The 14,179-nt window shown below is 43.0% G+C and overlaps 1 protein-coding gene across 3 annotated transcripts in view; it reads right to left on the reverse strand.

Moving 5' to 3' along the window:
• Positions 1 to 1,236: 1,236 nt before the first annotated feature.
• The window catches only part of mpp7a (MAGUK p55 scaffold protein 7a), a 227,548-nt gene continuing 214,605 nt past the window's right edge, over positions 1,237 to 14,179 (reverse strand). For all 3 annotated transcript variants that reach the window (XM_072451195.1, XM_072451194.1, XM_072451193.1), the window contains one exon: positions 1,237 to 3,241. In XM_072451195.1, the coding sequence (XP_072307296.1) occupies positions 3,062 to 3,241 (180 nt within the window). In that variant the 3' untranslated portion in view covers positions 1,237 to 3,061. The remainder of the gene's footprint in view (positions 3,242 to 14,179) is intronic.

Below are 14,179 nucleotides of genomic sequence, written 5' to 3' on the forward strand. Positions count from 1 at the left end.
CTCTTTTCATCCATCACTCAGTTTTGTTTAGTTTTCTGTGCAGTTTCACAGTCTCACTTCAGTTTCTTTCACTCCCAGGTCCAAAACAGTGTAATCAGTATGTGTTTCTATCCCAGTGCCCCCCGTTTAACCCCTGTGCCACAGTCTCACCTCAGCATCAGAGCGCTCAGTGTGTGGAGAGGAAATGGAAGTCTGACTGACCCGAGCTGAACCTGGGGAATGTTCTGGAAGCTCATCAAGCAACGGAATCCTCAGGTGGGTCCAGGCCACGCTACAGCCTCACTCTCCCTCTGGCCCCACGCTCTCCCTCTGGCCCCACGCTCTCCCTCTGGCCCCACGCTCTCCCTCTGGCCCCACGCTCTCCCTCTGGCCCCACGCTCTCCCTCTGGCCCCACGCTCTCCCTCTGGCCCCACGCTCCCCCTCTGGCCCCACGCTCCCCCTCTGGCCCCACGCTCCCCCTTCTAATAGCACCCTTTACATTTCAATCACTAAATATGTCAAGGAATTGTCCAATTTCCTAAGAATTTAAATATTATTATAAAATAGTTTAATCTTAGCATAAGTTTAATCACTAGCGGTTCCAGAGGCATGATGAAACTCACCCAGAGTGTTTCATCAACGCACAACATACACTAAGCCCTGACCAAGACAGCAGATCTTGAGCTGTGTCCCCAGGTGCTGTGGCCTCAGTGCTCCTGACAGGAGGGGACATCATTTCCTACAGGGACAATAAAGTGACTGCACTGGAGGGGTGACAGCTCGTGTGCACCCGGCACAGTAACTGTTATAGTTCTGTTGTGGCTCATGACGCAGAGAAGAATAAGATAATCCTTTATTGTCCACACATGGGGAAATTTCATCAAAAATCATACAAACATCATTTTCAAATTATGAACATTAAAACGCAGAGGAAAAAAAAAAACTGTTTTGATAATTACATGGGTTTATGTTAGTGAAATGTATGGTTTCCAATATCTAAAACAGAGCTAGTAGAATTTACTGGACCTTCTTAACTTCTCTTGAGAAGTTACTGGAAAATCACTCGCACTTTTGATTCTGAACCCTTGACATTTTGTTCTCTGCAGAGGAAAACAATATTCTACATAAAAACAGCCTTTCAATTTGTAAAAAGAAACAAATTAATGTGTGAATTGATTTTCTAGAAATTCCACTTACAGCCCAGTGTAATGTCCCCTGTGCAGACACACACCCACACACACGCGCACACAGGAAGGTAGAGTTGAATTTTCTTTAATATAAAACATAAGCTTTATAAAGAATATGTAATTTCATACCGTATGGCTCATCAAGACATTTACAGCTAATTCTATCTGTAAACTGTACAAACATGATGAATAATACAGCGAAGGAGAGCCATAGAGCTTTAGAAAACAGTGATTCCAAACTAAACAAGTGTCCCTTTAAAGTGGTACTGCCCTAAACACAAAGTGACTAAACAATGGCTGATACATGGATTTCTCAATGTGAATTGTTCTTACTTTCATACACGTAAGTACACACATTTACAGTAGCTCTTTGCTAGTTTTAGGACATTAAAACATCATGGAAAACCTTTATGTCCCAAATAACATAATTGTAAATACAGTTAAACAAAATCACCAATAATGTGCAATAAACACCATTAGACTGAGGGGAGAATTGAAAAAAAAGATTGAAAATGCAGCTTTACATATTTGAGTTACAAAAAATCTATTCATCTTTGATTCATTTTATAGTTCAATTACATGGAGAACTAAATGTGCACTGTACAACTTAAACCAATTATGTTTTTGCACAACATACCTGTGCAAAACAGATCTTAAGTTAGTAACACTATTTCATAATCATTTTCAAATATAAAACCTCCTAAATGTGAACGCCACTTTATTTTATGCAGAAGCTAAATTTATATTGTTATTAGAATGTGCACTGTGTTAGTTTTCTGCTGAAGGATCATTGTATGTGGGTGAAAACGCTCTGTAATGCCCTCATGTTCCGTGCATATTCACAAGTAATGCAAACAAGCTAACAGTAAACTCTATGAGCGAAGCCAAGATAAAAGTCACTGAGATCATTTGTGAAAACTGAACATGACAACTAAGCTAAAAATAATAAAATAATAATTAAAAACAAATTAAGTGAGATGGACTAAATTAATGCAGTGGGAACATACAGGCAAAGCAAGAGCATCTCCATGGAGACAAACAGGTCCTCCAGACCCTCCTCCAGAAAACTTGCATAGTGCACCTTTAATGAACATGAAAGCCCTAATCCAGTCTGCTCTACAAAACTGCTAAACAGAGAAATGACAGAGTGGCTGCAACAAGAGTCTCCAGTTAGTCATAAACTCATAAAGCTTCAACGGCTACTTAGCATTTCTCGAAAGTGGGATGTAGAGTGAGCGGCCGGCCTCGATTAGCCACTAAAGCTATTTTATGTGACTCAAACACAGACCCCTCCCTCATAAAACACTATTGTGAACTTTGTTTCTCCTGACCACTGCTTCAGAGGGACTTTTACGAGTAATAGTGGGCAAGTGGAATCGAAACAAAACAAGATGAATTCCAAACACTTGAGTGGAGACGACATCTGTCAAACGCTGCCACAGAAAAACAAGGATTCCAAAAATATATTAATTTCTCTTAAATAGAAACACAGTCAATGCCCTTTTTTGTACCTGATGATATTTTGTTTGGAAGACGTGTGGTTAGAGACTTTTCGTTGCTGCCCATTTTCCCCTTAAGACTGGTGTAGTGTTACAGAGAAGAAATCGATCAATCCCTTTGGTTTCTAAAGGTCTAAACGCATAAACAGAGCTTGGCGTTCCGGTTAAAGTTCTGGCAGAGTCGCATGTGCTTTGACGATCCAAGCCGGTTCCACTTTGTGCTACTGACTAAACAAATCCAGATTTTGACCTGGGTGAAAGTCCCGGATCAGGACCAGGACAAACCATGAGCCCCAATGACCCACTCTACAGTCATATTCCCTTTTGTTGGACAGCGCAGTGATTTGAGTACAGGGTCAGGTCATGTGTACAGTGAGTTTGGTGCTTTGTGGACCTCAGGAGTGGGTCCAGCTGACAGGGACCCAGTGCTCGTCCGCCTCGATGCGATTCAGGGCCAGCCGGAGCTCGCTGAAGGCTGCGGACAGGTCGTCGTTCACGATCACCTTCTCAAACAGGTGTCCGTACTGGGTCTCCATGAGCTGGGCTGTGCGGACCATCTCCAGGAAGTCCTCCTCCTGCACAAAAGGTTAGGAATGTAAGAAACATTATTGTAACTACACTTTAAAAAGCCTTAATAAAGCAAGAAACAAAGAATTTAGGGGTAATGAAGAAAGCTACAATCTGAATCATCTGCATAAAACGATTGGTTCATTATGTGTTAAATTACATCATCAACGCCACAATGTAATTTAGACCCTAAAGTTAAAGTAGGGTAATATAATATAGTTAACATGGTGAGGTGTTTTTGACCGTAAAATCCCCAAACTGTTGTTATATTTACATGTCTGGTGACTACAATGTAAAGCGTGTCCTTGAGATGCATGTTACACCATGAGCGCACAGCCACAGTAAACAAGGGCAGACTTGGGTTCACATAGTGTAAACACAAATTACATGGCCTTGAACACGCAAATAAACAGAGCGTCTATGTGAGTGCGGCTACAACATTCATAGTCCTCATACATGAACCCTGCTCGCTGACCGCTGACTTGAACGGCCCCAGACCAGCGGTGACCAAAGAATTTTCATCATTTCCTGCTGCGAGGACACGCACTTATCCAATTCACAAGGAAAATAAAACAGTCCTCAAAATAAGCAGCGCAACAAAACGTAACTATCATTTACAGAGCGCAGACATGTCCAGCGTATAATAGTGCCAGTCTGGGTTTGTGTGTGATAGACAAGTGCAGTCGTGTGAACCTGCTGTCCAGGCTCCCTAAAAACCCAGGATTTAAAGATTACATTTACTACACACTATAGAAAATTATTTCGGACTTCCGGTATGACGTCAGAGTAAGCTGCTTCCACAAACATAGTTGCTTACATACTTGCTTTGGTGGTTCGGTGCAAACAGAAGAACTAGAGATGACAAAACCAGGAAAACGAAAGACTGGTAACAACGCTACTGGAACCAAAACAAACAAAGCTGACGGTCCAAGGCTCCAGTGAAAAACAGCCCGTCTCACAAGCTAATGATGCTAACATGGCTAGTGGGTCCGAGGCTAGTATGGCTAGCAGGTCCGAGGCCAGCATGACAGCTAGCAGATAGCTCTCAGCCAAAAAGCAAAGCTCCTTCCCTGAACTCGGGTCTCCAGGTGGAGGGAGGTGGATATATGAAGTTAAGAGTGACATGCAGCGTGACATGGCAGCTCTGAGGGCGCAAATTGAGTGCTTGGAATTGAAGAAATAGCCTCTGATATAAAGCAGATAAGAGAGGCAAGAACAGGTGGAACATGCATGGATGAAGCTGAACACAGTATTTCAGACAATACGGACGAACTGCAGACTATGAGGGTCAATATGGAGTCGCTGCAGGCCAAGGTAATATCTCTGCAGACGGACAACGATAAAATGAAAGATAAGACCCTGGATTTGGAGTCCGGATTACGTCGACCTAACCTTCGGCTTGTGGGGCTCGAGGAGGGAGAGGAGGGACAGGATTGTGAAAGTTTTTGGGAGAAAATGATGAAGGCTCTGGAGTTGAAGTCCTTCCCATCACTATCGAAAAAGCACATCGCCAGAGCAAACCAAGACCAGCTTCTGATAAACCACAAGGTCTAATTATGAGGTTTCTTAACAATCGTGTGAAGGAACGTGTCATGAAGGCTGCAAAAGTGAAAGGAGAATTCTAGAACAAAGGCAAGCGCATCTGCTTTGCCTCAGATATCCCATATGAGGTGCGGCAAAAGTCTGAGGAATAAAGTCTGGCGGTAATACGACGACGACGACGAAGACGACGACAACAGAGGGGAAAGCTGAGACATGGTTTCTCTTTCCCGGCGACTCTTCTGGTGACATACAAAGGCAAAACACACTTACTTACTGGTTCTTAATAAAGATTGGAGCCAGGAGCAGCCGGGGAGTTTTCGGAGGCCCTTCATCCACTTTTAGATCTTTTGTATGATCAGGTTTTGGGTTCAGTGCACGTTTTCAGCATGAACCCTTTTTTGTGTTGTTTTGAGTCTAAAAACATTCAGAATCTATTCTAAAATGCTACAAGAAATTAAAAAGATAAGGTGAAAATTACTATCTGACTTCACAGGAAATAGTTAACCAAAGGCTCTTTACCAAACAAAGATATTATGAGAGAGGATCAACATTTTCTAAATTACTATCTTGGAAACTTAACAAACAAGCTGAAAGAACAATCTTTCAAATACGGGACAGGCAAAGTGATGTAATCTAACTAAACAAGACCAAATTCAATCAGAATTTGAATTCTTCTTTAAAAAATGTTATGTCAGAAGAACAAAATAAAAAAATAGGAGCTGAAATAACAGTTTTGGAAATACAAGGCGCAATCAAAAGATTAAGGAACAGGGAATCTCAGAGAAGCGATGGATTCACCTCAGAGTGCTATAAAGCCTTAAAAGACACACTTATTCCTTTCCTTTTGGTAACTTAACAGGGCACTTAAGAAAACTTAGACCTCTCCTAGTTGGAAAGAGGTCATCATATCCCTGATCCCAAAAGAAGGGAAGGACCGATTGGATTGTGCCTCATAGAGACCCATTTCTATTCTGAATGTGGACTATCGTATACACACCTCAATTATGTCCAAAGAACAAATACTCCCAAAGTTAATCCACAACAATCAAAGAGGATTCATTACCAAACGACATAAGACAACATAATCAATAATTAAAATCAATGGTCATCTGACGGATCCACTGTATTTGGAACCATTGGCCCAATTTATTAGACGATCAAAAACAATTCACAGTGTTTACAATTGATGGGATGGAACATAAAGTTGCCTGCTATGCAGATGATGCTCCATTATATTTGAACAAACCAGAGATGTCCATACTCAATGTGATGCATTTTCTTTCAAGCAATTGGTCCAATGTCTGATACAGTGTTCTCGCTGAGGGGTTTTAGCATGGCGGGCCGCTATGCTTCGGCTGGTCACCGCCATGCTCAAAAGATACCGGCAGGCATTAGGATAACCGTGCTGGCGCCGCAGGCAAAAAGCACCATGGCGCTCGCACGGGAATCTTAAGATCCGTGCGCCGTAGTACTGAAATTCTGTTTTACTGATGACCTCCGCTGACCTTTGAAAAGTATCCCTTAGATATTTAGGTATGATACTCCATAGTCTTATCAACTATTGAGAAAAAATATAACCCTCTTTACTACAATTAAAAAAGATTTTGAATAATGGAACCTTATCCCCTTCTTAAATCTAAGACAAAGGATTGAAACTATAAAAATGAAAGTTTTGCCCAGATTTCTCTATCAGTCCCAGACTCTCCAGATTTCCATCCCCAACCGGCTGTTTGAGTGGAATTAAACAGGCTAATGACCATTGTAGCCCTCTGACAGATCTTTATCAAGGCTTATAAATCACTTTCACACCTTCAAGGGGAATTATATCTAAATTATATCAATGAATTTCTAATCTGGACAGCTACTCTACTAAATATATTAAAAACAAATAGGAAAGAGAGGGTGGTCTTGTTTTGACAGACAAAGAGTGGGAAGATATTTGTACATCCTGTGGAGGACTACAAAATCACATGTTTGGAGAGAGTTATGTTGGAAGAATATATCACGTTTTTTAATAACACCATGTCAAAGTGCCCATTATTCACAGGGAAATGCAGACTGAGGTATATCTTATGACGTATATATACGTCATAAGGCGCTGGTACAGCTAGCAGCCCGGTGTAAACGCTCCTCTTTATTCTCACACTTATTGTGTTTTATCTGCTATATTTTGTAAATATTTGTTTCTATTTTTCTGTACGATAGGGACACGCGCTGGAATCGTTTTTAATTCAACTGTTTTTGACTTTTTTCAGCTGGATTTGAGTGTTTTTCGTCGTGTTGTTGTGATGTGAGCTAGTTCTGAGCAAGCCCCCAGCCCCCCCCGCGCCCTCCGGCCGCCGCTAAAGTACGGCGTGCCGCCGCCGGTACACGTTTATATAAAAGAGGAACTTCACGAACGATCGGGACACGCACTGGAATCGCTTTAAATTAACTTGTTTTGACTTTATTCGGCTGGATTGGGTGTTTTTCGTCGCGATGTGCCTCGGCTCTGAGCACAGTGCGGGAGCAGCTATGTAACAAGGATATTGAACTATTGGCTATTGGCATGAGGCCATATTATCTGCCCCGGGAGTTCTCACATGTGATTTTGATCGCAGTCTATGTGGCCCCGTCTGCCAATGCTGAAAATGCTTGTGAAGCACTGCTCTCCTGCACTTGTAGGCTGCAGACAGAGCACCCACAGGCTCTCTTCCTCGTCTCTGGTGACTTTAACCACGCTTCTCCCTCTTCTGTTCTACCAACATACGTATGTTACCTGCCCCACCAGAAACAATAGAACATTGGACCCCTCCCTCCCCTGGGCAGCTCGGACCACAAACTTGTACATCTGAGGCCTGTGTATGAACCCATCGTGCGCAGGCAGCCTGTGGTGTCCCGTGAGGTGAGGATGTGGTCTGCTGAGAGCGAGAAGGCTCTGAGGGACTGCTTCAGCACCACTGTCTGGACTGAGCTCTATGGCCCACATGGGGAGGACATCAACACCATCACAGAGTGCATCACGGACTACATCAACTTCTGTTTTGAGAACATTGTTCCCTCCCGGACGGTCAGGTGTTTTCCAAACAACAAGCCATGGATTAACCGTGAACTGAAGGCTCTGCTGAAGGAGAAGAAGAAAGCCTTCAGGTCAGGGAACAAGGAGGAGCTGAGGACTGTGCAGAAGAAGCTGAGGAGGAAGATCAGGCGGGCCGAGGCTGGCTACAAGAGGAGGATGGAGGAGCAGCTGCAGCAAGAGAACATTCAGGGAGTGTGGAGGAGCCTGAAAACCATCTCGGGCTTCAAAATCCCCCCTGCCCAGACAGAGGGGGACCTACAGTGGGTGAATGATTTAAATGCTCACTTCTTGAGATTTGATCAGTCACCCACCCCTCCCCCTGCACAGCTGCATGCTCCCTCTTCCACAGCTGGACAATGCCCTGCATCCGTTCCTCTTCACTTCTCTGCCCCGGACCATCAGCTCCCCACTTCGCCTGGACTCACCCATCCCCCCAGCACACAGTCCCCCTGCCAACCACTGACTGTCACAGCAGCACAGGTGAGGAGTGAGCTGAAGAGGATTAAAGTGAGGAAGGCAGCAGGACCTGACGGCATCAGCCCCAGGCTCCTTAAGTCCTGCGCAGATGAACTGTGTGGAGTTATGGAGCATGTCTTCAACATGAGCCTGAAGCTGAGGGTGGTACCATAGGTCTGGAAGACCTCCTGTCTGGTACCTGTGCCCAAGATGCCACGCGCCAAAGACTTCGGTCTGGCATTGGAGTAGAGGATGCCGTCATCTCCCTGCTGCACCGCTCTCTCTCTCACCTGGAAAAGCCTGGCGGCTCTGTGAGGATCCTGTTCTTCAATCTTTCCAGCGCCTTCAACACCATCCAGCCGCTGCTCCTGAGGGACAAGCTGGAGACGGCTGGTGTGGAGTATGACCTGGCAGAGTGGATCCTGGACTACCTCACGGACCGACCCCAGTTTGTGAGAGTCCGGGACTGTGTGTCTGACACTCGGACCTGCAGTGTGGGGGCGCCCCAGGGCACTGTCCTCGCGCCCTTTCTCTTCACCCTTTACACTGCAGACTTCAGACACGACACGGACAGCTGTGTCCTGCAGAAGTTCTGACGACTCTGCCATCATCGGACTCATCACGGACGACGATGACGCGGAGTACAGAGGACTGGCGCAGGACTTTGTGGACTGGTGTCAGTGGAACCACCTCCTCATCAACGCGGGGAAGACCAAGGAGATGGTGGTGGATTTCCGCAGACGCCACCCCACTGCCCCCTCACCAGTGAACATCCAGGGACGGGACATTGAGAGAGTGGACTCATACAAGTACCTGGGTGTTCATCTGAACCACAAACTGGACTGGACTCATAACACAGACGCACTGTACAGGAAGAGCCAGAGTCGGCTCTACCTCCTGAGGAGACTCAGGTCTTTTGGAGTGACAGGGCCACTCCTGAAGACCTTCTACGACTCTGTGGTGGCATCAGCCCTCCTGTACGGTGTGGCCTGCTGGAGCAGCAGCATCACAGAGAGGGAGAGGAAGGGGCTGGACAAAGTCATCAAGAAGTCCAGCTCCGTCCTGGGCTGCGCTCTGGACTCGGTGCAGGAGGTGGGGGACAGAAGGGTCCTGGCTAGATTCACATCTATGCTGGACAATGAGTGTCGCCCCCTGCAGGACACTCTGTCCGCTCTGGAGAGCAGCTTCAGTGAGAGACTGATCCACCCTCGCTGAGTGAAGGAAAGGTTTCGCAGGTCTTTCCTTCCTGCTGCTGTCAGACTTTATAACAAAAACTGTTAGTCCTGAACACTCGCAATACTGACCTAACCTAATACTGATGTGCAATTCTGTCATATGTGCAATTACTGTTGTGATTCATGTGCAATTACTGTGAAATTCATTTGCAATCCATGTGCCGTCGTGACACATATTAATGTGCAATTACTGTCGTGATCACATGCAATGGTATTTATGTATTTATTTATTTGTCTATGGGAGTTTTTGTTTATAGGAGATCTTCTACTGAAAGTGTTTTTCAAACTTCCTATAAGTGATCTGTTCTTTTCTTCTGTATCTACCGCTGTATCTTACTACGTTTCACCAATGAAATTTCCCCATGTGGGACAATAAAGGATTATCTTATCTTATCTTATCTTATATCACATATTCTGGGACTGTCCTGTTGTTCAAAAGTTTCGGACGGAAATTAAAAGATGCACTACAAACTGTTTCTGACATTGCCATTCCACTCGATTTTGGAATGATGTACTCCGGCCTGAGGACTCCTGCCATAGACAAAATAAACAGTTATCTCTGGAACAAACTTTTGGCAACGGCGAAATAGGCAATCACAAAAAAATGGATGACACAAATTACACCGACAATTAGGGACTGGACAGACATTACGTTGGACATTTGTAAAATTGAAAGGATTACTTATGGACTTAATTTTAAAATAGACACATTTGACAGACTATGGACTAATAGGTACCTTTTCTTTGGGCTCCGTGTGTCATGATTTCTTTTTTATTTTTTTTTGGTGGATGTCTCTGCTTGTTTTAGTTTAAGTATTTTCTCTCTGGTCTTGTTCTTATTTTTTGCATTTGTTTTTATATGTTTATACATTTGAACAAGAGAATATTTTTCGGCATTGAACCTTAGGTGGTCGACACTCTGTATAGTCAGCAAAGATTTTATCTATCCATACATGGGTTTGGGTTTATACAGATGTTATGAAGTCAATATTGTGAAAAATAAAGACGAAAGAGGAGCAATAACAACCCCGTGGAACTCCTTTATAGTTAATTATGGTAATTTGATTGAAATAGATTATATAATCAAAAATGCAATACTACTTTTAACATCAAAACAAATGTCTTCTTTGTTCTCTTGTAAGCCATTCATCCTGTCCAATCCACAAAACTGAACATTTCCAAAGTTCCTCACCAAACATAATTAGACTTCACAAGAAGCAAAAAGCTTGTTCTTGCACCTCGGGCTGGGAGAGCAACACCAAAGTCTTTTTTCAGCTCTGGATTTTCATATCTCAAGTGGCACAGCCAAATTACTCTAGGCCCCTCCCTGTGACCTCCCACAACACTTTGCGACACTACTCTGCTTCTCCATTTATACCAAGTCGTTTTAATACCCACCACTACATTAAACTATTTACTGCAAACATCTACTCTCGCTCTGCTCAGTCTTTTGGTCATGTGTTCAAAGTTAGTACAATGTTCTTTGTCTCACCTTTTTCAGTGGGCAAATGCAGAGGGTTTTTATATTGATAGTGCCACGGGAAGTACTTAAGATGTTTGCGCTAGAGTTTTCAGACAACTTACACTTACACTTAAAATCACAACTTTACAACGATAAATCCACCTGTCCATTATGACAGAACACAGCTGATGGCATAGTATTTTTCTCGCAGCACAATATGCAAGAACAAAATGCAAGAGAGATTAGTGCAATAGATAGCACATTAGTCAGGACTAGGGTTGGGCGTTATGGGGGAAAAAAAACAACAATGAAAAATAATAATCTTTCAAAAAACAAAGTAAAAACGTTTTTTAGTAATTATTTAATGAACTATACTTTAGGGAAAGAAATTTGAATATTGTTCCTCCAAAGTCTGACCTATGCTCCAACCCTCGTTTTACTGACAGAAGCTTGGCTGTGGACCTCTCAATTAACCCACTCAAATAAATTATGATTTCACAATACTCAATCTGTCAATCTTACGATTATTTGCTCAGCCCAATTTGCTTTGTAAGAAGGTTAAAAATATCCAAATCTCGTTGTTTCCACCTGACCGTAGGATATTTAATGCAATATTGTGGGGGAGGAAGAGGGAAGTTTAAAAATGGGACTTGCTGAGCCTTCAGTGTGTATCAAAGGTTTACTGATTGTTACTGTTCATAAATCAATCATTGCAACGTTTTATCCCCAATCAATTCACAATCAGGGACAATTTAACACATTGAGTAGTTGAAATCCAAGAATAAATAAATAACTCAACAGAAACTGTGTTTGAGAGTAAATGTTGTCAGGACAAAAGTGTCCCTCCTCTGTGTTCTGCTGCTGCCAAAGGTCTTTAGCTCAAACCTTGTCCTCATGCCACTGAGGACACGGTAAAAGGAAAAACAGGGAGTGATTGAGTGGTCACAAAGTCTTCCAGTTCACTATGCAAATGAACGGTCCAATAAAAATCCAAGCCACAGCAGCGCATGAGGAGAAACCAGTTGTGCTTATATTTGATTGAGGCTGTAGTATTCTCAGACACAGTGCTCTGTAGTGGTCTGCTATCTCCGGAAGGTGGTCCTGGCTCTTGCTACATGTATTCAACCTATCAGCACATTTAAACTTGTGTTTTCATTCGGAAGGCTCCACTGTAGATTTATGGATGGATATAGTCTTCTTTGCAGCGTCTTCTCTGCCAAACACACAAATATAAATAGACAGATTGGGCGCATAAACACAACTCTGTTTGACTTGAATGCTCAGTTTGTCGAGAGCAGGAGTCACTGGGGCTTTTCCACTTCGCGCAGGATTAGCAGCAGAGTTACATAATCATCCACTCACAGGGACACTTAGCCAAAGGTGGAAATTAACAGTTCAGGGCTGAAAGCGAAAATTATCGTTATTATTCCTGCATTAATATTAGTGAATTTTGGCTAATTGAGTAGGACCCTCACCTCCCCAAATCTTCAGAAAATCTTGAAAAGTTGAGTGGTCTCATGTTATTTCAATCCAGTCCATGTGGAGTTTCTGTGCCGTTTTGTGTCATTCTCATTTGGATCCAACAAATGTGCGTAGCAACAACATTTGGGGAATAGTATTTCAGAAGATGTGATGGCTTTATCAGAGCAGCCGTGGAGGGAGGGTTTGTGGGTCTGTGGAGAGAAGTAGCTGACCACAGATGACCAGAGAACGAACCTGCTGACCTATTCTTAAAATTCGTTTTTTTCAGACCAGTTTGTTTGCTTTTCATACCTGACAGTTTGGAATTGCTCACTCAGTGTTTTTCAGAATGGTCATGTTATATTGTTGTGATGTGTCTTGTCTGCCTTGTCATGCCATGACAGACATAATTATGTGTGGGGCTTGGTCACTTGTTTTGGAGAAACAGAAAATCTAGCAACTCGTGTTTTGTAGCATGACAGCAACATCTTTGAAGAAGACCAAAAGTATGTTCAGTGATCTCGCTGAGGGTTTTAGCATGGCGGCTCCCATGCCCAAAAGATACCGCCAGGCTGAAAAAACATCTGCGTGCTGCACCGCGTGGCACCTATTTTCTCACACACAAACGGGACAGTGACAATTTAAATTGTCAGGCTAGGGTGTAATCTGGCTTGGACCTGGACCAACACAAGACCATATCCACAAAGCCAAATCAGAGTCGATACTGTGAATGTGCTGCTTGATTGCTAAAGTTCAACTTTGGATGGTGCAGCGTCGTCTGGTTTATATTATTTGTATTTGTATTGTATTGTTCCTGGTAGTGAACACAAATTTAACCCTAATCCTTTATGAATATATATTTGTACTTGACTATCTAAATATTCTACAAACTCTGCGGTTCACATAGATCAACCCTTTACTGCAATGAACTGATGATGAACATCAACTATTCCACCTGTCAGTGTCTGTCAGGTTTTTTGTCAGCATTTAATTTTTTCACGGCAGAGGTCCCATTGCTCTTATCAACATTTGAGGCGGTGTTACTGAGCAGTCTTTCAATATTCATATTCGTTATTGTTTACTTGGTTAGAATCTAGTGACACTAAAACATCCTCCCTTACATGTTACTGGTGAGGATGAAAGATAAAAATGACAAAAAAATATCATGAAATAAACATGGGGATTAGCTTCAACTTTCATTTATATTTGACGGAATGTTCAATTTGATGTAACTCTGGTTAGCATTGGTTGAGTGTCAGAGCAGTGGGCAAAGATAGTAAATTTTGCATCTATGAATATAAATCGTTCTAAATAATGTGGATAAAATTCTCTCTCTCTCTCTTTATTCCTTGCACAGATTTCCTAATAGAGGCTGGTCTGAAGTTATATCGCAGTATCTACAACTCCACCCTGTCTTTTATTAACCACACTCCATTCTCTCCTTGCACATTCAAATGTCTCCTGCCACTGTACAAGTTCTGTTAATGAGACAAAGATGGGCGCCATCATGTTGTGCAGAAGTACATTTGTAAGACTTTGGAGAACTAATAAAGAGACTATTTTGGATCGTAGTGATTGCGTGTCTTATCCCATTGTTTCTCAGACTCCCGCAGGAGGCTGGTGCAAAGACACTGGGTTTCACGGTCATAAATGTACAGGCGTCAGAGTAGTAAAGCTATAACAGCCAGGTTTTGTTTTACACTACAGGGATTTTCAACATGCGGTCTCATTT

The sequence above is a fragment of the Eucyclogobius newberryi genome, unplaced genomic scaffold (genome assembly GCF_026437365.1).
Source record: "Eucyclogobius newberryi isolate DKJ021-1_F unplaced genomic scaffold, fEucNew1.0.hap1 SCAF_18, whole genome shotgun sequence".
Classification (NCBI taxonomy): domain Eukaryota; kingdom Metazoa; phylum Chordata; class Actinopteri; order Gobiiformes; family Gobiidae; genus Eucyclogobius; species Eucyclogobius newberryi.